The following is a 27,095-nucleotide window of genomic DNA, read 5'->3' as shown; positions in this document are numbered from 1 at the left end:
CCAACCCTAACTCTCATATCACTTCTTTGAAAAGTTTGAATCTTCAGGTGAATTTAGTTTTATTAAGATGTGTGAAAAGATCTGAAAGAGTTGCCTGGAAAGTTTGAGTTAAATCCACATGAACATCTCCGTCAAAGTTGGAGGGGACAGAAATAACAGGAGGTTTGTGGTGCCTACAGACATAGTCAGGAGTGATGGCAGGAGCGTACTAAATACGGCACAGAGTGTGAAATCCTAATCTGGGTAGTTCATGATAAAGAGACTCCAAACTTGAAGTGCTGATGCTGAGGCTCAGATTGTTCTTGAGAAGTACGATTACTGATGGAAAGAGACACAAATTACCAAGAAACAGGATAAGACACAGATGATATGAAATCAGGTGAACTGTTTCCACTTGAGTAGATATATTTCTTATTCATTTTATTATATTAAATTCTACATTTCACTGATGGGAATTTAAGGAAAAAATAAAGTGAAACACAGGTCATCTCTGTTGCATATTAGTATCAGATTATCACGGTTTCATAAGGAAATATTCTGGCTGAACCAAACTGCTTGTTTCTTCATGTCCTATTTATTGAGATTTGCACTGAATACAACTTAATGGAACCAGCTGTCAACCTTTCACCAAATGAATTTGCTTTTTCGGTGCGTGCCAGCGAAGTTTGTCATTGCACTTTTTTATGACTGAAAATGTCCTGAGGGAATAAAAATGAAACATTGAGGACACTGAAAGTATTAATTCATCAACCATAGTGTTGCCAAACAGGTTGTAGCCAAATGTAATATTTTAGTTTTAAAAAACCCACAGTAAGTGCTGAAAGTTCAAAAATCTTCCAATAACAAGGAGAGTATCTGGCACCTTTTGACTTAATCTCCAGTGCACGCTGTAGGTTCAACAGTAGTGCAGAAAACTTAGAATTATAAGCAATCATTAATTAATCTGTAAATCAGATGTTTGAACTCCTTTATCATATTAATGTGAAATCTCAGGAAATCTTGATCTATATTAGGTGAGAGATGAGGCTGGTGTGGAGGGGTGATGATGATGATGATGATGATGGATTTTAGGCAGCTTTACCTGGTTTGTCTATTGCCGTTTGTTATCCCTAAACATAATTTGTAGCTTATTTGAGTGAACAGTTGTATTAGTTTGTAAAGTTTTTTTGTTTTTGTTTAGTTTTTTTTTGCCTCATTTGTCCTTCATACGGGTAATCACAATTTGGTCACAGCCACATCTCTTATCTTTGTCATCTTTCTGATCTCATAAGCAGAATTTCCTCTCCACCTGTTTGCAGTCTCTTAATTCATCCCAGCAGATATTGACTGGAGGATTTTGCCTCAGTAATGCCATCAGTTTCTTCATGCAGCACCATTGACAAACATAATGCATGGAGTCCTGACCGTTGAGTCTCTGGCATCCCGCTGTTTTCTCTCAACTACTGAACTATCAACTCCAAGGCTGGATCGCATCCTTGAATCATCCTCTCCAATTGTCCTGACTGGGTGGGGTGAGCGCATGTGCCATCCTGGCTCCTATGGCAACCCGATAGATGAGCTCCCATCAATATTCACGTTATTAGAAAGCGGGAGGGTGATGGATCAGTGATGTCAGCGCTCTTTGGACGCCGGTGCCATCTGCGTGCATGTGTGTCATCACCTTGCACTGACAGAGAGCTCAGCTATTTTGTGGAGGTGGAGATCATGCTTTGTCATTGAGGAGCTCAGGAGCAGCAGCAGCAGCATTCTCCCACTCCGGCACGTCCGACACTCAGCATGCTGCATCCTGATGCGCTCTCGTCTACACGCTGTGGGGTTACCTGGATTTACATGCTTTTCCTGTTCAGCGCTTTTACCGTTTGACCGTCGGATTGAAGTGGCCACGTATTGTTGACGCATCTCAATGTTTGAACCTGGAGAGGGAGGCACGTCCCAAGTGTCAAATAAGATACGACCTGTGCTGCGGATGCGCCGTCACTGTTTTGCCTCCAGTTGCACCCCAAGTGCATGAGATTCATGATTCATCCCTCTGTTTTTACGGGCTATCTTTAAGAGCATTTCTTCTCCTTCTTCAAAATGGAAAGATTCCAGTCTTCCATGCGCAAACGGCTGTACAGTTTGCCGCAAAACATTGGGCAAAAACCCTTCGTGATTGACGAAGGAGACAACGGCGACAAGGACACTAAGAGGAAAAGTATTCGGCTAAAACATTTGTCCTCTCCGTCTCCTGCAAGCAGTTGCAGGAGCATTGAGGAGGCCAGGAGCGAAGACTTGGACAGGGACGTTACTGTGAAGACCAACTTGAATGGGGACTGTCGCTTATTTAGGGGAAGCATCTCCTCCATCACCGGGCGGCATCCTGCCGGGTCAGATCCAGCGGAGCAGCGGCGCCTCATCCCCGAGGCTGATGCCGGTGTCAGCGAGAGCTTCCCCGGTGAGCACGGCCCCGGGGCCCAGCAGCGGGCAACGGGTGGTTTGAGTGGCGCAACCGGGCAAGCGTCTATGTTTGACCAGTCAAGTTTCATCAAGTTGGAGGGCTCCGAGCAAATCATACCTGAGGACGACCGGCTGTACCAAGCCGGCTTCATGCACCGGCAGTTTGGGGCGATGCTCCAACCGGGAGTCAACAAATTCTCCCTGCGGATGTTGGGGAGTGAGAGGGCCGTGGAGCATGAGAGGGAACGAGTAAAGTCTGCTGGCTTCTGGATTATCCACCCGTACAGTGATTTTAGGTAGGCCTAAATTGTGTGCAGAAAACCTTTCTTTACAAGCAGTTGTCTCTTACCAAAAAAAAGTGCTGCAGTGAAACTGTCACACATTTGTTTTGAGTTTTTTGCCCTGCAGATAAACTTAATATCACAGAGGCACACTAATCCCCTTTTGAAATATAGCAGGGGTGTTTATTCTTTGATCAGTGTGATGATATTATGAAAGCAACATGATAATCAGGAGTGTGAGCCAGTGCAGAGTATGTGTATCATAAACTGAATGTGCCTCAGTAATCCATACACACCTTGAATAGATTCTGCAAATGATCCTCTACTAAAGATTTAACCACGCATACTGCACAGGCCACTCTTACTGGGAGACATTAATGTACGGTAAATGAGTAGACTGGCATTCAAAATCCTCTTATTAGCACAATGACAAATTATATCATACATAGGAAGGATTTAAGTCCCTCTTCCTAACAGTGTGTGTGCGTGTGTGTGTGGGGTATCATGAACACAAAAATAGGTTATATGGTAATCTAACTAACCAAAGTGCCATTTTCTGTATCTGTGTATGAAATTTTCGCACAAAACCTGTAATTCCTGATTTTCCAGTCATACAATGCGTGCCGTATACATGCATGCTTGTTGCACATTCCATTGCATGCTGCATACAAACTAGCGTTTTGTTCATCATCACTGCCATCAAGGGATTTTCATGACATTTAACCTTGAGGCTCACTGTCATCATACTTTCACCGGCTAGTTGTACGCCAATGTGTGTCACTGCAGTTTTTTTCCACTCATCTGAATTACACTTTTTTTTTTTATCATTTAGCGAGGGCAATGGATTACAGAGAGTGCAGCAGGGGCTTGGAAATGGGGTAATCAAAATAGGGTAACATGACCATTCAAGATATTAGAAGCACACATCAGTGGAGATTATTACAGGACAATTAGTCTAATGGAGCAGAGATGGTGTGGACGGGGAGGGTACACACCACAAAACATTGAACACACAGAGAGAGAAAGAGATGGACAGACAGAAAGAGAGATTGAAATGAAAATGATGTTGTGAGGAATCAGGACGCCCAGCTGTTAGCTCTGCACTATGTATGAGGTGTCATTACTCCATGCTCTGTATGGGTCACACTTTGCAGCTGAGCAGGAGCAGTGTTTTGGTGTCTCTTAAGGTGAACACTCGAACCTGCAGATCCCATTTGAAGTTCCAGTACATGTGCTGCGTGTGACCTGCAATCCTTTGCACAAGAATATATTATTTTGTGTCTTTTTGGCACTGCTGAATCCAGCATCGCAGGTTGTTTTCCTGTCAACAGCCAACTTCACTCCCTGATGTCTTTTAAAAGTTGTGGGTTTCTCTGCATAAGCCCACTTACAGTATCTTTTTTTAAACAACCTCTCTCAGTTGTTTACATCACAAGTAACTGTTTTCTTTCATTAAAGCTTTCTGCAGATACAGCAATACACATACTGAACTGGCACGCTGCGTAAATATGGTTAATATGATTGCTGGTGGGCTTGAGCCACAGTACAGGTGTGTGTTAAGCCACTGAGCTGCATGCAGGCTGTTGTGCTTCAGCTGCGCTCTGGCAGCAAGAGATAAGTATCTCTAGTACAAATGTGATCCCTTTTTCAGCTGTCCTGATTGATCTAAGCTCCTTTCACCATTTTAAGCCTTTTTGTGTTCACTTTGCTTGTAACTCCTCTCTCTTTGTACTCGCATGCTCTTTAACGTAGTTGCACTTTGACCCAAATAATGCAAGATTCCTCTCTGGATTGGGAGAGGTCCACAGACCCCACAACTGTCAGCTTTATTTTGATGGCAACACCAGATTACAGCAGCAAGTTGTCTGATCTTTGCTGCGTGCACAGTCAGCTGATGAGCAAACAGGATGGTCTGCAAGGGACGGCAGTAATGCACTGTCCCCTGCAGACCTTCTCCTCTTCCTTTTTTTTCTTTTTTTTTTTGGTCCAGCTGTTCCAGCGTTTTGCAGCACAGTGACGTGTGCAGAGCAGTAATGCTAACTACTCAACATCTGGCTGATGGGAGCTGACTTCTGGAGATGACATGGATTCCCAAGAGATAACGGTGGATTTAGCCAGAGAGGGGAAGTGCAATTAGGACCAGTGTGTCACTGCAGAGACAACGGGCAGATGAAGAGAGGAATGCAAATGCTTTGTTTGGCAGAGAACAACAGAAAGCTGATTAGAACAAATGGCCATCATGTCCTCACCGGTTCCCTCTTTTCGTGATGTTCTCACGTCAAGGTTGGATGGAACTAATTGGAATAGGTAAAAATCTAGGTTGTGATGTAACCTGGTCACATCTGTACTGCCAGTCACATCATTCCTGGATGCTTATTTGAGCCCAGAGAGCGCTACAATGTCAGCAACACAGGACAAGTGTCTGTGGCTGTTGGTGGTCATCATCATCATCTCATAACACTTTACTATCCTTTCCTATTACAGATCCAAGTATTGAATTATACATGAATAATTCTTTACAATCTCTTCTCTTGAATGTAGCAAGTGTTTGGATCACACAGTAATAGTGCAGATACTTTGTGCTTTCTCACATGCCACGACTGCCCTTAAGTGGTGTAATGCACCCGTGTAGGTCTGACTTGCTCACGCTGCAGTTTGTGCGGGTCTGCAGGTGTGTCAGGCTCCTGTTGGATCGATCAGCAGTTAATTAGATCTCTGAAAGAGATCGGACATGCAATCACATGCATGCATGCTTTCTCATCTCGCACCACATACACTCAACGCCATAATTGGTAAACAAACAGTAACCATATCTTGGCTTGCCTTGGTGTGGCTGAGCTGTACATTACTGATTACTGCATGCTTCCCTTGAGGTGTGTTGCTTTTATACATCAGCTACTACAAAGAGAATATTAAAGCTGTATGCAGAATAAAGTGAATGCAGACATCTGACTACTTTATACATCAAATAGCATGATGCTGAACAGAGTAATTAAAACAACCACAGATTAAACAACTATTATATTATAGTTTATAATACTATAATTGTAAGATTTGTAAATAAAACTGTGGAAGACTGGTGACTTCACTATAATATCAGGCCTTTTTCATAGCAGTTATAGATGAAATTGAAAAGATTCTTGAGGATTAAGTTAGTTGTGAAAATCAATATTTCCTTGTGAGCAATTCACATGAATTCCAATAACCCATTTTCCCTCTCCGGTGCCTGTGGCCAGAAGTCCAATATTGAACTGAATTAGAGCACCACCATTATTTTCTTGAATCACCCCCATTAGTTGCTTTGTTAATGCTTATGCTCAGACAGTTGTTGTTTGCCTTGTTTCGGCTCTTTTTGACCAGCTGCTACATTTTGAGTTTGGCTGTGAGACTGAAAGTTGCTTAGACATAAATCTCTATTTGAAGTTCCCACACGTCCACAAGTGCTTTAAATATGCAGCACATATTCAGTATGCACACAGACACACACACTCAGACGCTTTAAAATCTTTTGTGAGAACTGAACAGCAACCATTGATAACACTGTTGTCTATTCATCACCTGTCTCTGTGTCTCTGAGATTTTTTTCGGCTTTTCTACTTAAAGAAAATAGCCTTAAAAGGTCAAATCACTGATAATCAGTACTTTTAACATGGTAGAAACTAACGGTTATTGTTAATGATTAACTTGGTGATTGTTTTCTCAAGTGATGATTGAATCTTTTTGTTTATTAAATGTCCAAAAATAGTTTAAAAAAAATAAAATAATAATAATAATAAAAAAAGTTTCCCAGAGCTCAACATTTGTTTTATGCAACAGTCAAACTGACAGTTTGAATAATATCATAATATTTGAGAAGCTAGGAACAGGAAATATTTGTGATTTTGCTTAAAAAATTATGAAGATCATGATCAGTTATATAGCTATGGACGAGGTGCTCTGCTGTATTAAGGGTTTTAGCACCAACTGCAAGCTTCAGCATTGCAGCATTGTTGTTATTTACCATCTTTTTTCCCTCATTTCCTGTCATATCACCACTGTCGTATCTCTAATTAAGGCATAAAAATATAATATACTTAGAACAAAACAATTTCTCTTGGCTGAAACGGTAATGCAAGCAGTTTCTTGGATGTCACTGATACACACTGACATAAAATATTGAACTCAGTTATTCTGTCAGGTAAGGTATGAGTGAGGTTAAGCTCATACTTCATTTTAAGTACCGTTCCACAGTGACTTTGTCCTGCTGTTAATCTATGATGTGAGTTACGTGTGTCACTGTGTGTTTCAGGTTCTACTGGGATCTGACCATGCTGCTGCTGATGGTCGGAAACCTCATCATCATCCCTGTGGGCATCACCTTCTTCAAGGATGAGCACACGCCACCCTGGATCGTCTTCAACGTGGTCTCGGACACCTTCTTCCTCATGGACCTGGTCCTCAACTTCCGCACGGGCATCGTCAGGGAGGACAACACGGAGATCATCCTGGACCCGCAGAAGATCAAGATCAAGTACCTGAAGAGCTGGTTCGTGGTGGATTTCATCTCCTCCATACCTGTGGACTACATCTTTCTCATCGTAGAGACACGCATCGACTCTGACTTTTACAAAACGGCCCGAGCTCTGAGAATCGTCCGCTTCACCAAGATCCTCAGTCTGCTGCGGCTGCTGCGCCTCTCCAGACTCATTCGCTACATCCACCAGTGGGAAGAGGTAGATCCTGCAGGGATAGGTTCTGTGGATCCTCACACTAGATCAAAGTGCATCCTCTTTTATGCTCATCTGAATAAAGCACTGTAAATGATTAGATTTCTCGTGCAGTAGCAGATTTCTCATAACTTGTCTGGATTATTAAATTTTTCTCATTCAGGAGAAATACATGATGCTGCTTTTTGTAAAAACAAATGCTTATATTCTCAAAGCTGTAGAGTTAATTTGTTCGTGTGTTTCAGACTCGATCGATCAACTTGCTTAACAAAATATATTTTCCTACATTATCTTATTTTATAATTCTTCTTAGGCTACATTCCCCACAGACCATTAATGTGGCTCACAAATGATTACACAACACTGAAATAGCCTCTGGTTGTCTATAGAAGATTAAGAACAGTGAGGTCTGTTATGGGACCCCTGAAGCCATCGGGCCACACAGCACCCACTGTATTTTTCAAATCCTTTGATCGCATGAGAGAGAGAATCGAAATTTTATATATTTATTTACCAAGAGATATTAGTTTCGTTGTTTCATTTGCATTAAAGCTGATAATCTGTGTCACAGGTTTTCCATATGACCTACGACTTGGCCAGCGCCATGGTACGCATCATGAACCTGATTGGTATGATGCTGCTGCTGTGTCACTGGGATGGATGTCTACAGTTCCTTGTTCCAATGCTGCAGGACTTCCCTGCTGATTGCTGGGTCACTCGAAACAAGATGGTGGTATGTGGATTATTTATGAGTCAGACAGCATCCAAATGTGTTCCTCTATAATCACGATAATCACATCCAAGTATTTATAAATACGGTTTATTCATTTCCAGTCTGACAGCACAGAATATAATTAATGTGCATGAACAATTACATTATTAATAGCTATACCAGTAACTGAAATACAGGTGATGTATTGTGCCAATCTGAGTCACTCAACAGGGCGCTTCAAAGCCGCCAACCCTGGAAAAAAGGCCTTATCTCCCGTGGTCTTGAACTTAAACTATGAAAAGGCTCACACAGACGTGCAGCAGCATTAATGCTGTGGATATTGATAAACTTGTTTTCCCCTCTATCCACTGCAGAATGACACGTGGGGTCAGCAATACTCCTATGCCCTGTTCAAGGCTATGAGCCACATGCTGTGCATTGGGTACGGCCTGTACCCCCCTATAGGAATGGCTGATGTGTGGCTCACCATCCTCAGCATGATTGTGGGTGCTACCTGCTTTGCCATGTTTGTGGGACATGCAACTGCACTCATTCAGTCTCTGGACTCCTCCAGGAGGCAGTACCAAGAAAAGGTGGGTGTTTAATCTCTGTATGGCTGATATTTGTCATAAAAAAGGTCTAAGTGAATTTAGATGAAGTGAAAATGTTGACAATAAGTGGCACTGTGACAAAGTGGCAAAGCATTTTATCCAGGAATGATGTGAAGAGGAAACACCAATTTTTGTTTACAAAAACTGTATCCACCTGTTAAAAGCTCCACAGAGGGAGACTAAATAGATACAATAGAAATACATTTTAAGAGAAAATCATTTTAAATCTGATTTTTGAGCTACTGCAGTTTATTTCCAGCACAGACCAAGGAGACACAAATGAGAAGGTGATAAAAAAAACAGTCAATAAAATGGAAATAGCATCTTTCAGTAGGACGTAACATACATAGGTTGGACACACTGATCATTTATGATGCTTTGCTGGTAGAGTACACCGTGAAGGACACAGTAGTTAATGTTATTAGCTTCAGCCTGCAGAGCACAACTGTATTTGTCAGATGGGACAGAGGCACAATATTGCACTGTGAGCAGGTTTCACAGATGGCCTGACAGTTGACTGTTAACATAATGAGACACATTATAGGCCTCCTCTGAGCCAACACATCAATCAGATTAATATATTATTTTTGACGTGACTTTGCATTTTGTCTTGACACTAATTCAGTTACATTTAGAGTTACATATATTTCTGTGGAGATTTCTCCTTTTTGTTAATTGGATTCATGTTGTTATCACAGTATAAACAGGTGGAGCAGTACATGTCCTTCCACAAGCTCCCTGCTGACATGCGTCAGAGGATCCACGAGTACTACGAACATCGTTATCAGGGGAAGATGTTTGACGAGGAAAGCATTTTGGAGGAGCTGAATGAACCACTGCGAGAGGTCAGAAGTCATGTTCTTGTTGTTGCCTTGATAATAACCATTACTGCGTCATAATTATGTTGACTTCAGTGTTAACGCTTTTTACAACTGAAACATTCTTTAATTTTTTTATCTTTTATTTTTATTTTTCAAATTTTTCATGGTGGCTCTGTGACAAATATATGTTTTAATGAAGTGAGCATCCTTGTTCTAAATGGTTTACAGATAATTTTCTGTGTAATCTACTATGGCTGTCTTACTTTGCACGCTAATGTTAATAGTCATGTAATCTGATTAGTAATGGCTGGAGACTGTATGAGGACAGGAAGCCTCATTAACGGAGCACTAAGCTTTTGACCACCCTGCTTTTATAATGATTGAAATGTACACATGCAGGAACTCTGACATTTGTGGTCAAAGGTCTTGTCTTACTGTCGCCATTGTCCACACACAAAATGTTTTATGCGTCTTTTGCAGGAGATCATCAACTTTAACTGTCGTAAACTGGTGGCCACCATGCCTTTGTTCGCCAACGCTGATCCAAACTTCGTCACCTCTATGTTGACCAAGCTGCGCTTTGAGGTCTTTCAGCCGGGCGACTACATCATCAGAGAGGGAACCATCGGCAAGAAGATGTACTTCATTCAGCACGGCGTCGTCAGCGTCCTGACCAAATGCAGCAATGACACCAAGCTGTCAGATGGCTCATATTTTGGAGGTAATGTCTCCACACAACAGGCAGTGTGTAATGCATACTAATATATTTTGTAGATGACTGTGGGTCAGTTTAAATGTATGTGGAGGAGCGGTGATAGTCTGATTTATTTTGATTTATTTTGCTCAGGCACTCAGCAGATTAACTTTGCTGACTATTACAGCTGGGAAAAATTGTCCACATCATCTCCTTAAAAGGGCTTGGGACTAAAGAGGAGCAGAGCTTTGTGATCTTTGATTCCATCTGTGGGGTTTTCCCTTTGTTGACACCATGTTTAAAGCGGAAATACATAAATTCACATTTGTCGTGCCCATGAACTCTATCAACTTATGCCTAATGTTGTGCTTATCGCATAGTTTTACCATGTTGGTACCCAGCTGTGCAGCTCAGTGAAATATTATTCAGCAACTAGGTAATGCAATTTGTCAAGATGCCTTATTTTTACAACCTTTTTCGGTAGTCTAGACTCTAGAGAGTATTTTAGACAGAGCAATCATGCCATTTTTTTATATTTTACCGTACTCCACTACTCTGCACATCTGGAACAAAAAATAATTTTAACTAAATAATATAGATCTCAACTTTAAGCTACTCATCTACAACTGAACTCATGCACAGATGTGAAAATGATAAACGAGGGCAGAAAATGTGTTCAAAACGAAAACACAGAGAAGAAATTTGTCAGCAATCTCATGTAGTCAAGAAATATAAATAGATTCAATCAATGAACAAGGAAGGGAAGAGAGAGGGAGAGAGCATGCGAGTCTCTGTGTGTGCAGTGTCTATATCCTCAATATGTCTGTCCTGAAAAATATGTCTACTTTTTTTTTTTAATGGCGCATTATTTTATTTTTCTGATCTGGCACGACAGACGAGGTCAGGACAAACTGTAAGCTGCAGAAATTGCATTAAGTGCTCCATCTGTGGGGTTCAGAGGCAACGCTCTTTTCATGTTTTATCATCTCAGACTAATAATAATAGTTTTGCCTTTCCTTTTGTGAATGTAACTAAAAAGGTATAAATTCTGCTTGAAATCATCATATAATGCTTTCTTTTAATTACCCATTTTCTTCACAAGTCCTTCATGTTCATCTCTGACTTTCACTCAGCAGGGCAGCTTTTAAATAAGTGGTACAAATAATTGAACTTTTTTATTTCTCCTGCCTCCCTGCAGAGATCTGCCTGCTGACCCGAGGCAGAAGGACAGCCAGTGTGCGAGCAGATAACTACTGTCGCCTGTACTCTCTGTCGGTAGACAACTTCAACGAGGTGCTCGAGGAATATCCCATGATGAGGAGGGCCTTTGAGACTGTGGCTCTCGACCGCCTGGACCGCATCGGTGAGTCCTTTGCCAAGAGATAAAACCTGTTTATAGGAGCCAATTTCATATTTCAAAGTTAAATATAATTCATTACTATTTGTGGTTTGATATCTCATCATATTTGTTTTTCTTCTTCTACCTCTCTGTTTAATGCAGGTCCACTTTTACTAACAGTAGTTATATTGTATGTATGTGTATAATGCACTTGGAAATACATGTATCTCCCTGTAAGGCTCATCAGCTATTTTACTCGTTGCTTGCATGTAGATAGGGGAGCCGCAGTTTTTCAACCATTTTTTGGACATTTAACATAAAAAATGGAATTTTGTATTGAACATTTCTCTTGTCATTGAGTTACTTTAATATAAGGGACAGTGGGAATAATAAAAAAAGGTTTTTGCTTTCATCTATAAGAGGAAATTCTGTAAGCTTTGTGGTTAGAATAAGAAGACATTCAATTTTAGATTTGCACTTAGATTTTTTTGTCAGGCCATCACATTGTAACTCTTCTGTAAAGAAAGCTGAGGCAATTGTGCTGATGAGCTGTCCTTGTAATAAGTAGCATCATTCATAAAAACAAAAGGATTTAGGTGGAAATGGCATCGCTTTATTTCTCTTCTTTTCCTTACAGGGAAAAGGAACTCTGTTCTTCAACATAAAGTCCAACATCACCAAAGCTCTGGCACACTAAACCTCCAAGAGAGTGAGATCATCCAAAGAATAGTGCAACATGACCGTGACATGGCCCAGTGCACACAGCTGATCCAGACCAGCGCCGCACAGAGCTTAAACCCTCCCCCTGCTCCCCCATCACCCACACCCGTCATCTGGGCCCCGCTGGTCCAGGCCCCGCTCCAGGCTGCCGCTGCCACCACCCCACTGGCGCTGGCCTTGGCCCACCACTCCCAAGTGCCTCCCTTCCTATTTCACCATTCCCTGGCACCAGGCTCTGGCTCTCTGAAGGACACCATCGGCCATCCAAAAAGAGTCCATGTTGGAGGGCACGTGTCCAGCGGCTGTGGTTCAGTGCCCGGTTCTCCTGCAGGCTCCATCAACTTTCGCACCGGGGTTGAGACTCCCACACTGGCGGCCCTCAGGGCACAGCATTTCCCCACTGGGCCCGTGTCACCCACACTGATGTCCCAGCCCATCTTCACCAGCAACCTGCAGCCTCTGACCCCTCTGCCTCAACCAATACACCAGCCTTCACACTATTTTCCCCATTCCAGCATGGCCTCACTCTACCCCATTAGTCAGGCCGCCGTCTCCTACACCTGCTCCGCTCAGCTCCACTCCCAGCCCTTCCACGGTGCTATGACCACCCCACCCAACCCATTAGGTTTACTCCAGCAGGGGGCACCAGGGAGGCTAGCAGGGCGATTCCCAGCCCCTTTCTCTTCCACCATAAGCCCTCTGATCTCCAGCTCCGTCAGCCCCATACTAAGCCAGCTGCAGCAGCCCTCTCACGCCACCATGCAGCAGATGGGGTCCAGTCATGACAGAGTAGTCAGGACATCCAGCGGTCTGAGCCTCCCACATTTTCCCTTCATCACCAGCACCCAGTCCTCCAGTGGATGTATGCAGCCAGGGTCTGGAGCTGCAGCCTCTCTGGCTCAGCACAGCCTGGCGGGCCTCCACTCTGTTTTCCTGCCACAGGTTGTCCCGGAGCACTCGGCCCTCGCCTCCCTGGCCCAGTATGGCTCTGCTGAGGTCTCGCCCTGCTACACGCCTCCAGTCCACAGTCCCAGCATACAGAGCCCGGTGAGGGGACGGACAGTTTACCACAGTGAGGCCCCCTGCACCCAGAGCTATCACAGGCCCCTAACCCCTCAGACCTCATGCCCTGCTAGGGTGGCCTGTACCCCCAAAGAGAGTGCTGAGTCATCAGTTGATCTCTTTACCCAGGAAATAAAGACTATCTCAGGCTCTTACAGCTCTATACACCAGGAAAGGCCTTTGGCCATGAGCGGCTCCTCGGAGGGGGCAGCAGGGGTACTGAGACCCTTCTCCGCCCCCTTGGCTGTCAGCAAACCCTATAGCCCGATCCCGGGTCAAGCTACTCCTGTTAGCCGGACACATTCAGGGCCTGAACCTCAGAACCAGTTTGTTGGTGTACACTCTCCCCTGGCTAGATCCCCTGCTAAGATGTTAGAGACAGAACACAAACAGTCCAAACTTCCCTCCAACTTGTGAGGTTCAGACACACCCTCCTGAACACACGGAGATAACCTCCTCGGCATAGTTTTAACCACTACTTTGTCCATTTTTAAAGTAGGAGGGTGTGTTATTCTAATCAGATTGGAGATCAGTGGTTTCATTTTTAATCAGAGTGAATGGATTATGGATAAAAATGGACAATAATGGATATGTTTTTCTACAGGATACTGCTTCTTTGAATATAGTAATACAATCTAAAACCTATTGATGGATATATATAGCACCTCATGAAAATATAAATTGTTATATGTATTATATTATAACCACACTCTGTGATTTGTTAAAAGTATTGATTTAACCCTATCCCTATTGTCCAGGCAAACCTTTTGGCTTCACCTGTTATGTTTGAAATTTGTCAACAACTGTATCCAGTTATGATTGAAACCAAAAATGACTGTCCTTTTTATATCGTTTCCCAATATTGAGTGTGTGGATGCAAGGTTACCCTTAAGAGATTCAAGGAGAGGCAGACTGTGCACTTTGCTCGTTTCAGAGATCACCTAACGTTAGGCTTTGATGACGGCATGTCTTCCAAGATAGTGTTTCAGCAATATTGCACACCCAAATGGGTCACACGAACCAGTTCACGTTCAAAAAGACTGAAGTGATGAATGTAATGTTTGTTTGTCCAAGTGGAAGAGGTGAGATGCATTTTTGAATGTGTTGAACATGAAGGAGAGGATAGTTTTTCTGTAGAGGAACCAGTTTCAGTCACGAAGACAACACAAAGTCACACTTTTTCCATTTTTCAGTCCTCCACAACTGCTCTGGCACATGGCGAGCTGTACGACTGATGCTGACTCATTTCAGTCTGTGAATAACTTCAGTACAGAACATACACCTGAGCCAAGGTTTGTGTGCCATCAGCATAGTATGCAATAATCTGTGTTTTTTTATGGGAATACAAAGGTACTGTGAATTGAAGCACTTGAGTCAACGAGTGAGATTCTGTTTTTAGTTAGAACAGATCAAAACAAGGGAATCATTTTTAAATTAAAAAAAAGCAATTGTGGATAATCAAACATCCTGAAACCAGCGATGCACTAAGATTGATATGAATGTTTCTTGCACCAGTCAAAGGGCTAAAAGCAGTTACTTGGACACATGGTTAACAAGACACCCTGATGGGTCATATTGCTGCATATTTACCTCTTTCATTGTACATTATTTGATTGTAAAATTTGACATCTGTTGTTGAACAATTGCTGCTTTGTGATGCTATGCTGAATCAATAAGACGTGTATCACTGACTGCTTTTTTTTAAAAACAGAATCTTAAATAATTGTTAATAGCTTCATGTGTTTAGATGATATTTCTGTCTCTTGACCTGCGGACAGCAACGAACTCTGAGCAGCGAGCTGGTCACCAGGTCAAACCATCTGAGCATCCAGTCCACTGGCTTTAGCTGCCTGGTTACTGAACCTGAGGCTGAGGTTTGCTGTGACTCTGCCCCCTTTCCAGGCAAGAGAGATACAATCAGTCACTAGCCAGTCACTGCCAATGGGCTCAATCAATCCTTCATTACTATTCTCCTCCAACCTCGCACCACCACACCACCTGCCAGAGGCATCAGCTCGGAGCGAATGTAAGGTTATTTTGAGTGCACTCAACTTTAAGGTGTGTGTCTGTGTAGGCAGGAGAAGAGGTGTCATTCATTCATCTACTTATATATTTATTTCTCATTTTGCTGCCTTTTTAACCACCAAATCTAAGGAATCCATCACCCTATGTATGTTATATTTTTATTTTAGCTACAGAATTCAATGCAATAAAATAACATATGGTCAATGATGTTTGTCCTAGCTGTTGATTTCTGAGTGTGGCATAAAGGAGAATCTGATAAAAAGCTCTTGAAGTTTTAGACTTTAAGCCGGATTATGAATTGAGAACTGGATGGTGTTGTTTAATGCCAACATCCAAAACGGTCAGGATTATGATTTTAGAGATATCTGACTTGTCATTACAAAGAAAATTATCTGCTGTGTTCTGATAACTGCTAGATTAGTGAGTACTTGGAGATATTTAATTCAGTGCTGCAGCAAGGTTTGATTTACAGAGCTTCTTCTTTAAGGATGAAGCTGCCACGTTGATCCAAAACAGACAAAACTAACCTTCATTCGTATGTCATCCTGCATGCAATATATAATAGGTGCAGCTTTCCATTGAGGTATTGCTGTTATATCTGAAGTCCAAATTTCTGAATATTTACTTAAATAGACTTCTCTACATTGACTACTACACATGGACAATGCTTTGGGATTGAAAATGACAACTCACAGGTCTGATTTTCACTCAAACCCAGAGTGAGACATTATGAAATAAATAATTAGATTAATTAATACAAACAGATAATATAATCAGGAAAATGTCAAATAATCTGATTAACTTTGGAAATCCTTCTCATGAAATGTTATTTTGGCCTCTTTTTGCCTCATCTTCAATATATGTTTTTCTTATTTCAAAAGTTTTATTTTACCAGCCCATTGTGATTTAGATGTCCAGTCATTTACACCAAAGCAACATTCAAGCATAGCTCTGCCCTGTTTGTATTAATTGATATTAAAAAAAAAACATCCATGGAGAAATACAATTGTGATGTAAAGTAGCATTTTAAAGGAAACCTCATATGTGGCAATCAGTGTTTTTGTTGAGTGTTGTGGTGTTTAACAGCTCTCTTAGGTAAAAATATAATTTAATTTGCCACATTCAATAATTTTGCAGTTTTAGTGACTGATGCTCTGTGAAATACTGTTAGTAACGTCATCCTTCAGTGTTGACATACATTTACATGTTTAATTTGTGAATTTGCTTCAATATGTGCCTCAGATCTTTTTGCAGTTTAGTGTTCAAGTCATCTAATAAGCAGTGTTTATTTTGTACAACCACTGCAGATACACTTAGTCCGAAGTGCATGTTCCGATAAATCCAGTTGTTATTTTGATTTTGTGAAATCTGAAGGAAGGAGGGCATACAGCAGTAATATAAAATGTATCTACTTGTATACCGAGCATGTTAATCTTGCAACAGTGTTACAGTGATCACAAGAGAAGGAGAAACACAGTTGAGCCAAGAGTTCCTTTTAATGGATGGAAACCTATGTACCGACTACTAGTTCTGCATGAAACACTGAAGATAAATACAGTACAAATCTGCACTTATACTTCCTGATGCCTAGACATTTGGAGCCTAGTTTACAGTGCATGCAGAGGAGCACTTATCTCCATTTTGCACAACATACAAACACAGTCAGGCACACACATGACTGACGAGTTTCCAATAAAAGGTTCAGTCTCTGGCAGCAGGGCTTAGATGATAAATTGCTCATATGGGTTTACCAGGAATCATGGAGTTACTTTCTGTGAATGACACCATCAAAAGGCCTTTTTTGACTGGTTTTGACTTTCTGTCAGTCACAAAGGCCGACAGAAAAGAAGAGTCCAACACAGGGGGAAGGCAGGTTACAGGAAAGGGGAGGGGTGGTTGCTACTAATGTCCTTTGATGAAGTTCAAGGCACCAGCACAACTCTCATGGTGTTGGTGTAACCGGAGCCTGGGCGCCAGCCAGTCACAACGATGACAACATCACCAGTCTTGAAGAACTTGCGGTGCTTGCCTATAGACAGAAAACAGGGAGGCGTTAGTTGAAAAGCACTTAATTAAACTCGAGTGAATCCGGGAGATTAACAAAATAAATCTTGGATTTTCTCTTAACAATGCCCTTCCCTTCCCTTAGTAACCCTCTTATTTAGGAGCTAATTCAGCAAAATTCATCGACACTCACCAACTTCCAGGGCAAAGTTCACACGCAGGTCAACATCCTCAGCCCAGACATCGTTGGCGGGCTTGGTGTAGAGCACAGGGTAGATACCGCGGTACAGATGAGCCTGGCGGGCGGTCTGGCCACAGCGGGTCACAGCGATGATGGGGGCACGGGGCCTGTACCTTGACAGCATGTGGGCGGACCTGCAAGTAACATGTACAAATGATTAGACAAATTGAAAATATTTAATTTTGTATGTTTACATATGTTTAAAATCACTGATCTGAATGAGTTACAAAACGTAAACCTGCAAAATCTGATTTTTTGGGACACTTGGGGGCTGCGGAAACCAGTTGTAGACACAACACTGGTGTACTATCAGCTTTTAAGTTGATACAGTGAACTTGTTAGCAAACGGTTGCCTACTTCAGTAGATACAGAGCAACATTATTCATCTGGAGTTGGGTTTGTGTCCACCTGACTACTGTAAGTCCAACATTCACTCATCTACTTAGAAAAATAGAAGGCTTTTTAGCCGACGAATGATCCACTATGTTCATCTGCTAGTCACTAACTTTGTCAGCTGTATAGCACTGGGCAGGTAGTGCACACTGGTTTTTATAGCTTTTTAAGCTGAAAACATCTGCCTGCTCTATCTGAAACGACGCTTAAAGAGCAGTGACAGTGAATCAAAACAGTAAAGTTGTGGGACTGAAAACCAAAATTCATCATAGACTAATTTCACATACAAATAATCATGTAATCTATTGTTAATATTAATTATGGCTAATTATTATGCCGTTATCTTTATGAAATCCACGCAGCTGAACGTATCATGTGTTGTGAGGATGAATGCCCAAATGGAGGGGAATGAACAGGGAGTTAAAATTAACTCATCAAATGTCAGGGTTCAAATCTCAATAGGTCAGAAGAGGAACACAGATTGTTAGTGCAGTGAAAGTTGGCACACTTCATGTGAGCCCAAGGCTTCTGTTAGAGACTGAACGGAGGCGGAGGGATTGAGAAATAATGCACCAGCTTCTTCACTTGTAGTGGGCACCTTGGAGAATATGATGACTCAAAGCTTTACAGAGATTTTCAGGAGGTGTAGTTCTTGGGATTCTCACCTTCCGGACTTGGTGAGCACAACGATGGCGCTGGCGTGGCACTTGAAGGAAGCCTCAACGGCGCCGATAGCGACAGACTCTGTGGGGTCACGGGTCAGATGAGAGGTGCGACGCAGCTCCTCAAACATCTGCCTGTGGTACATGGCTGCCTCAGCCTCACGGGCAATCTGAACAAGTGAAGGAAAACAAACAGGGGCATGACAGCTGTGTCAGGCTGCAGTCTCACACCAAGTTTGAACTGCAAGAGTTAGTTTGTATTTTTAAAAAGACAATCACACGACAGTTAAGCTGAGTGCAGAGGTCTTCATACCTGAAAGCACACTGAGACATGAAGCTAAACAACAGCGGCGGCCATGATGTCCAGGGACTGTTGCTGTGCACTGCAGATCCTCAGACGCATGCTAATTGAGCAATATGATCACACAGTTAAAGCACAATGCAAGAGAAGTTGTTTGGTAGCAGACGGACGGAGGGAGGGGATGGTGCATCAGCGATACACAAAGCAAGTTGAACAAATACTAAACAAGCTGTTAGTAAAACCCAGTCATGTGCAAACAATGTGGAAGCTACTTTTCTCTTTGTTATGCATAATCTAGAAAATGTAACTGACAACACCACAAATTCTATAGCAGTGTGTTTTTCATGGATGGTTGATATTTACTGTTTCGATGGTACACAAAGTAAATCTGAATGTGTTGGTGATATTCGTCACCTTTAAAATCACTGATGATATATGGCATATCTGGCCAGGTGATGCCAATAACCTATGCTATGAGATTCTGAACACAGTACAAAATATATTTCATTTCATAGGAGTCATAAATGTGTCAAATTCAAGAACAGCATTTTCCTATTCATTCTCAGATGTTTTTTTCTACTTTTAGTGCAAAAATGCCTACAGGTGTAGAGCCCTGAAACCCATGCAGTTACCAGTATTACAGCTTTGCATGTCCCTGTGACTTTTGTACATTTTGTCATTTAAAAAGTTGGTGTGGCTGCCCATGCTCATAGCCTCAAACACACACGACACATGAGGCTGGACATATTGTAGCTGCTGCAGTAAAACATGCTTAAAACTGGTATGTTCCAGAAAAGATGTATATATTGTACACACATACTGTAGAGCTTGGGGAATAGGGCCAGTCCTTTGTGCTCTTACCATGTGCTGTGTGCGCACGGCCTCCAGGGGGTAGTCTCCCTTGGCAGTCTCACCGCTCAGCATGATGCAGTCATTGCCATCCAGCACGGCGTTGGCGACATCACTGGCCTCAGCACGAGTGGGGCGGGGTTTCTTGGTCATGCTCTCCAGCATCTGAGGGGGAAAAGCAAGACATGCTGCATCATTTCATGTAGTCAAATTAAACTGATTTTTAAAAGTTGCCCTTGTACTAAACAGTCCTCCCACTTATGTCACAGACCTGTGTGGCACAGGTGATGGGCTTGCCGATCCTGTTGCACCTGCCAGTCATCATCTTCTGGGCAATGAAGACCTTCTCTGTTGGGATTTCAATACCCAGATCTCCACGGGCAACCATGATGCCATCACTGGCCTCCAGGATCTCATCAAATCTATCAGACAAAAAGTTTATAAAATTAATAATTCTAACTATTATCTTGAGATTCAGACAGATGCAGATTATTCCCAGTGATCATCCACACACCTGCGCACACCCTCGTGGTTCTCCAGCTTGCTGATGATCTTGATGTCCTTTCCTTTCTCACCCAGGGCTTTCCTGACAGCATGAACATCAGCACCCTTACGGATGAAGGAGGCGAAGACCATATCAACACCCTGCTCCACGCCGAACTTCAGGTCCTGCAAGTCCTTCTCAGACAATGCAGGCAGGTCAACAGCAGCTCCGGGCAGGTTGACACCCTTCTTGCTGCCCAGCATACCGCCATTCTCAATTTCACAAATCAGGAAGTCTTTGCCTTTGGATACACAGAATGAATATAAGTTTTATTTCCACATTTAGGTGGAAAGGTGAAAGCAACATCTGCAAACAGTCGATTGTTTGTTCACTTACCGACTTCCTTGACCTTGAGGGAAATCAGGCCATCATCAACGTAGATGTGGCTTCCAATCTCCACAACCTTGGTGATGTTCTTGTAGTCGAGCCACAGCACCTTCTCGTCACATTTCTCCATGAATTGGTCATCGAGTGTGATCTTGATGGTTTCTGCCCTTTTCAGCTCAACCTCAGCAGTGCCACTCTAAATAACACCAGGAGAGAAGGTGTTAATCTTTGAGGATAAAAAGATCTTCAGATAGTTGTTTGTGCTGAGTATTGTTCTATAATAAATCAAAAATGGCCTCATTGTGGCAATTTGGCAAGAACTCACGCCCTTGATAAGTCCAGTCCTGATTTCTGGTCCCTTGGTGTCCAGAGCGATGGCAATTGGTCTGTAGTCCACAGAGCCAGCTACAAAGCTCTCCGTTGCCTCACGGACATTCTTGATGGTCTCAGCATGGTACTGTATAATGAGGGGAGTTAGAAAAACATTGAAAACTTCAGAATATCTGATACAATATGAAATATAATATTGTAATAGTTCATTATCACAAAGTCATATTTAAAGGTGTCAAATTATTCAAAAGTGAAATAGAGTTAGTAAAACAGCAGGTGGATAGACAGCATGGCGGCACCTGTTACATAACTATATGTAGTAAATATGGAATAACAACTGCAAGACATTTTTAGCACATGACATTGTTCAGTTTCACTGTGCATAAATAGCTGCATGAGTTATTGAATACTGCCTGTATGGCAACACAACTGTTACAGTTATGTGTGTATATAAACAAATCTAATGTGAACACTGAGTACTGTCTTCAGTAAACAGTGAACTTGTCTTCCACAACATGCCTTATTATCATACTGTTACTGTGAAGCTTTCTGTAACCTATTTATAGCTGTACTGACAACTGACACACCAAAGAGACAGAGGTCAAATTTATTTGGTCCCTCTCATACAAAAAAATAAATCATATATTCACTTTGTTGCGATTTTCTGGATTCAAGATAATAAATTTGTGTTGCTGACATTTATCAGTTGTGTTTAGCCAACTTGAGCCAAACTATCATTCCACTGCAGTCAATTCAAAAGTCACTCTGAGAGTTGAGTTACATTGAAAAAGTCACTGCTGTTAACCTTTGAAGAGTACCAACCCAAATATCAACTGTGGGCGCTCATACTTCAGCATATGATAGACTTACAGACTCATCCACTCAGGTGACGGTGAAAAAGGTAAAGAGGCATGACTTTTAAAGGCGATAGGTCATCAGTATAAGGTCAGCCGACGCTTTAGCCATGATGCAGCTGGTTTTCCAAATCACAAGCTACAACACAGACCCGGCACCGAAGGGGCAAGTACAAGCTCATAGATCACATTACAGCCACAGACAGTTACTAGGGCACAAGAGTAATGTCACACTGACTGCTGCAGCTGTAAAGGGTAAATCCACACTGAATCACTCGCAGAGGGCAAAGAAACTGCTGCTGTACTGCTCTGCCTGACCTCAAACTCTCAAGAATGTGGCACTGACTATGCTCCAGTCCCTGATGTCATATTTTTTGACAGCATATGGTACAACATGTGCTGTGATATCACCATTTAGAGGGCAGAAGTTTTAGAGATGCAAATAGTAAATTAAAAAAAAGGCACAAAAATGATTTGATGTGGTAAAAATTTTAACATGCTCACGTCATGTGTGCCATGAGAGAAGTTCATTCTTGCAATGTTCATCCCAGACTTGATCATTTCCTTGGCCGTGTTCACAGCTCGGGAGACAGGTCCTGCATCGAGAAAGATCAATTACATCACTTTTAAGAGAGATACTGGGCCAAATAAGGTAAGGTTGAGGTCATGTAGATGTTTCAAACACAGATACATTGAGATTATCTTTGATATACATGATATGTGTGACATGAAATAAATCTTTTGGTTTTGGGAATATGTCTGACCAATTGTGCAGATGATGCCAGTGTTGCGAGACACAGTGGGCTGAGAGTCGATGTCCAACAAGCACATGTGCTCAAGGAAAGTGTCGGCCATGGCAGCATGCATCTGCTGATGATGCATGACGGAAGAGCCTGAATCCTTAGACTTTGACATGATTAGATCTGTGTCTGCTGGAAAAATCCTATGGAGAAAAAACAGGAAACAAAATTGATTATTACCTGATGACTTGACAACTAACATTCATTATAGGCTATATTGGAGGGTTTCTTTTTCATAGTCAGTGCTGGTGAAAACTGTGACAGTGACACATTGGCTCCTTAAAACCAAGAAGTTGTAAAATGATCTACATAAAAACATTATATTTTCCAAAAAAACTCAATATCAAGGAGTATGGACAGTATCAGGAATGATTAAGGATTACTAAATGAGACTTTACTAAGAATGGAAAAGTGCAGACTTATATTAAAATGGGACCTCTCCCTGGATTAATTTTAAGTCTCTACCAGTGGAGAGAAGCTGTGCGAGCTGACCGAACAGCCTGTGCAAAAAGCAACAACAACAGTATGTGCCTGCCTGACTGCACTCTCCCACATTCCAGTGGGAGTTTGTGCGGAGCTGAAGAAGAGGAGCTGGTCACTTTTGACAGAGGCTAAAGGTGATTCACACACACAGATTAACTCCAGCCCTCAAGGGCCACAGGCTGAAAAACATGATTTATCCTGCTTGTAAGGCATAATATTGCCTGAGAACCCATCCATGGTATATAAAAAGAGAAAAAGCAGAGCTACTAGGATTCAGTTAGAGGTATGCAACATGCGTGACACCATTCAGGCCTCAGCATTAACCTAAAAAAACAATGATCCGTTCTGAGTATATTTATGGACTGTAGAAACATATCACCAGAAAAAACAAAAACGTATCTGGTGGAAAATGAGAGTAAGCGTCATATTTAAATGATCAGAATGAAGTTTCTATACATCTCATATAAACACAGTGCAAGTGAATTAATGTGATAGCTAATAAATAAAAAATGTAGTAGAAGTTTTGTAGTAGATTACAGAGTGGCAGGTCATAAATTAGGGTGCCATTTCCTTTATTTAGTGAGTGACTTAGTTTTCAGTGGAATATGTTATTTACCTAACAATCAACTACTATATTAAGACACATGGTTGTCATTTAACTTTTTATCTAAATAAGATTATATTAAACTTAATTTATCTCAAGAAGGAAAATTGGCAACACAAGGACGCAGATAAAATATCAAATAAATCAAAATAAGAAAGCTATATAGAGTAGCTAAAATGTTGCCAAACTAATCCTGCAATTAGTAGACACAGTTGGCTATGTTTGAATTATATTGTATTTGCATGTTTGTAGACTATACTAAATATAATCATGCATACAGACAAAAACAAACAAAAAATTGTAATATTAAAGTAATTATGAATATATTAAGAATGTTTCCAGTGTGTTTTCGAATAAGTTTGATCTGTGATTGAAATTAAATTTTAAAATCATGAAAGGAAGTACTCATCTTCTTTAAAAGTTAATACATCCAAGTTAAAACGAATATAAAATCTCTTCTGCACTTTGTGTCACACACAGCTGAATCTACTTGCTGTTACTCACCTATATAGGGTGAACTTTGCAGGGACCAGGGAGCCACTGGTTGTGCTGGGACGACAGGTTTTATTCCCCCAGACTAACCGGGACTACTTTCCTGTGTGAAAAACGTCCGCTGAGTGAGGAAATAGGGCGCTACAAATCTGTTACTATTCGCTGTTTACGCAGCACGACAAACGCATGTTTTTCACTTGGACTTGTTCTCGTAATGTTAATATTAAACTAAATCTCAAATTTACAGATAAAAACGAGAAATTCTGATGATAATGGAGGGAGGATACATCGCAGGTGCACGTGTAGTTCGCCCGGCCAATCACAAAGCTTTCAGTGGTACTTAAAGGTGAGGTGGGTCATCGTGCCAGACCCGAGACATTTGAATTAAAGATCAACGGTCACTTGAAGCTAATTGACCCATATCTAGTAACATTAAAAGAGCAATACATAGGGGAGAACTGGGTTGGTAGTCACACTTTTTACTTTCCTTTGAATTCATCATAAACTGTATAATGAATATATTCCCTTTTAATTTGTAATTGAAGCCTGAAGTGTCAGGCAGGAATAGAGTGGTCTTACTCTCCTTCAGCAGATTCTGTTCAAAAGATATGGGCTGTTAAATATGTCTTGTGCACTTGTGACAACCGTCCCCATCGTGGGGTTGGTAGTCACACACTATGGGGTTGGTTGTCCCTGTTATTTCAATGGAGAAAAATGTATTTAAAATCTTAAGTTTCATTGAAATACAACAACCTAACACATCTCCTGCACCAAGAGAACAGAAACAGGACAAATAATTCCTATAAGTACATTTTTTATCCTTATATAACAATATTGTGCATTTTCACCTCTCTGACTGCTCTGAGCATGACTTGCTCTTGTTTGTCTTCCTGACAAAGGTCCTGCTCATTTTGCTATCTTAAAAGAAAGAAAGGACTAGATATATCACACCATATATGTATATGCCAACATTTGACAACCAACCCCAAAGAGAACGTGACAAGCATGCCTAACTGGGTTTTTTTGCGACAATCACATGTTTTGGTGTAGCTAAGAAAAATTAAAACCTACCCAACTATCGCTCTTTCTTCATACTTTTTTAATGGTAATTATTGTTTTATTATAAACTCATTGTGTAAAAGCCTAGAAGAGAAACACTGAAGAGGTGGACATTTACATTTTCACATGAAAAACACTAAACGTCCTCTCATCTCAATGTCAAATGGTTTATTCCAGAAAGGACCTTGGAGGTAACATCTCACCTAAATTCTGAAACTTTCAGTACCAACACTTTTTTGACAGCGCCCTTTAGGAACAGAGATCTAATGAATGTGACAACCAACCCGTGTTCTCCCCTATTCATTAATTCATAGAAAACCGAACATAATAACATGTATTTTATTATAATGACTTCTTGTGAGGACCAGTATTAAGCCCTACTGACCCCCAAACTTTAGTCTCCTCATGCCAAAACGCAATTCTTATTGAACTTTTCCTACAAATAAATTTCACTTGAACTCTAGACAAAAAGTGTAAATCTACATAGAGCTTCTGAAATAAGTGTCCTGACAAAAAAGTTTTCAGTGTGAAATCTCACTTTTCTATGATTTGGAAATTGATGAGGACAGATACTCAAGAGCAAACTCAAACATGTAATTTGGTCCCTTTATCTTTCATTGGATCTCATTAACATAATGCAACATGACATAAACATATAGGTGAGCTTTTTTCAGCAACTTTCACACTGGGTTTTTTTTCTACTTTTTTTGTTTGTTTGTTTGTTTTACATTTCTTTCTTGTTTTTGTTTTCTTGTTGATGAATTTATTTTTCTTTTCTATTTATTCTGACAAATACAATATATTGTCAGTATTTTTTGGAAGCTGACAAATCATCTCCTTTATGTGTTTTTTCACGTTAACCTTCATGTCAAACCATAATTTTAGGTGGTTTATGAGGTCAGTGGGGGTGGGATTGTGTTCTAGCAGCAGGATGCAATTGGGGCGCTTCATTTACTGTTTCAAAATTAGAAGGAAGGTGCAGCAAAGCTGAAAATTACATGTAGTGAAGTATGATCAGTCAAAGCAATATTAGTTGCAAATTATTTATCAGAGACAGTAATGCAAAGTCAATATTAACCTGCAAACCTGTTGCACAGATATAGGGTTAGGGTTAGGGTTAGAATTAGGGTTAAGGTTAGGGTTAGTGGTCAGTGGTCAGTGGATATATTGAACACATGCAACCCAACCATATATCTCAATGTCATTCTGTCATGGTATACTATGGTGTACTATGTATTTATAGTTGAGCCATGTTTGGCATCATGTACAGGGGGGAACATATTGTATCTTAACATACAATTTGATCTACCAGTACCATGCATGTTCAACTCATTATCTTTCGTCTGTTATATAATACAATTAAATTGTGCTGTCTCAGCTCTGCTCAGTAATACAATCAATTTGTACACTGATATGATATGGGCACTCTTGCGTGCGTGTGTGTGTGTGTGTGTGTGTGTGTGTGTGTGTGTGTGTGTGTGTGTGTGTGTGTGTGTGTGTGTGTGTGTGTGTGTGTGTGTGTGTGTGTGTTTTTGTGTTTGTGTTGGTGTATGTCAGGATTTTTTTTAACAAACAATATTTTAGCATAATAAAAAATATTATTCGTCACAATGTTTAAATATAAGCTCGGTTTACTCTACTGCAAAAGTGTTGTGGTAAGAGCAAAGCTGTGTTCTTAATTAGGCAGTCTGCCAATAGTAATGGGAGCAAGTCTACTAATAACAATATATTGGTTGATCTTATAT

The 27,095-nt window shown here is 41.2% G+C and overlaps 2 protein-coding genes across 2 annotated transcripts; one reads left to right on the top strand and one right to left on the bottom strand.

The window, feature by feature from the left end:
- Positions 1-2,076: 2,076 nt before the first annotated feature.
- LOC133981549 (potassium/sodium hyperpolarization-activated cyclic nucleotide-gated channel 1-like) lies at positions 2,077-13,799 on the top strand. Its single transcript, XM_062420301.1, has 8 exons — positions 2,077-2,732; positions 7,006-7,429; positions 7,995-8,156; positions 8,510-8,728; positions 9,445-9,591; positions 10,048-10,288; positions 11,460-11,624; positions 12,238-13,799. The coding sequence occupies exons 1-8, from the start codon at positions 2,077-2,079 to the stop codon at positions 13,797-13,799; spliced, it is 3,576 nt and encodes a 1,191-aa protein (XP_062276285.1).
- Positions 13,800-16,884: 3,085 nt separating this feature from the next.
- pkmb (pyruvate kinase M1/2b) lies at positions 16,885-24,381 on the bottom strand. Its single transcript, XM_062420951.1, has 11 exons — positions 24,304-24,381; positions 22,677-22,855; positions 22,417-22,508; positions 21,054-21,185; positions 20,738-20,924; positions 20,372-20,642; positions 20,129-20,279; positions 19,870-20,022; positions 18,711-18,877; positions 17,605-17,786; positions 16,885-17,436 (listed from the first exon to the last, which is right to left on the bottom strand). Exons 2-11 carry the CDS (start codon positions 22,825-22,827, stop codon positions 17,330-17,332), a joined length of 1,593 nt encoding a protein of 530 aa, XP_062276935.1. The 5' UTR covers positions 22,828-22,855; positions 24,304-24,381; the 3' UTR covers positions 16,885-17,329.
- Positions 24,382-27,095: the final 2,714 nt, after the last annotated feature.

The sequence above is a fragment of the Scomber scombrus genome, chromosome 6 (assembly GCF_963691925.1).
Source record: "Scomber scombrus chromosome 6, fScoSco1.1, whole genome shotgun sequence".
NCBI lineage: Eukaryota > Metazoa > Chordata > Actinopteri > Scombriformes > Scombridae > Scomber > Scomber scombrus.
This window is presented reverse-complemented; position numbering and strand designations above follow the sequence as displayed.

Excerpts from the sequence above, each read along its gene's own strand:
- LOC133981549 (XM_062420301.1), top strand. The coding sequence starts at position 2,077 with ATGGAAAGATTCCAGTCTTCCATGCGCAAACGGCTGTACAGTTTGCCG. Across the intron at positions 2,733-7,005 it reads CACCCGTACAGTGATTTTAG|GTTCTACTGGGATCTGACCA; the intron begins GTAGGCCTAAAT and ends TGTGTGTTTCAG. Across the intron at positions 9,592-10,047 it reads TGAATGAACCACTGCGAGAG|GAGATCATCAACTTTAACTG; the intron begins GTCAGAAGTCAT and ends CGTCTTTTGCAG.
- pkmb (XM_062420951.1), bottom strand. The coding sequence starts at position 22,827 with ATGTCAAAGTCTAAGGATTCAGGCTCTTCCGTCATGCATCATCAGCAG. Across the intron at positions 20,023-20,128 it reads CCATCACCTGTGCCACACAG|ATGCTGGAGAGCATGACCAA; the intron begins GTCTGTGACATA and ends TTTCCCCCTCAG. Across the intron at positions 17,787-18,710 it reads GTGCTCACCAAGTCCGGAAG|GTCCGCCCACATGCTGTCAA; the intron begins GTGAGAATCCCA and ends TGTTACTTGCAG.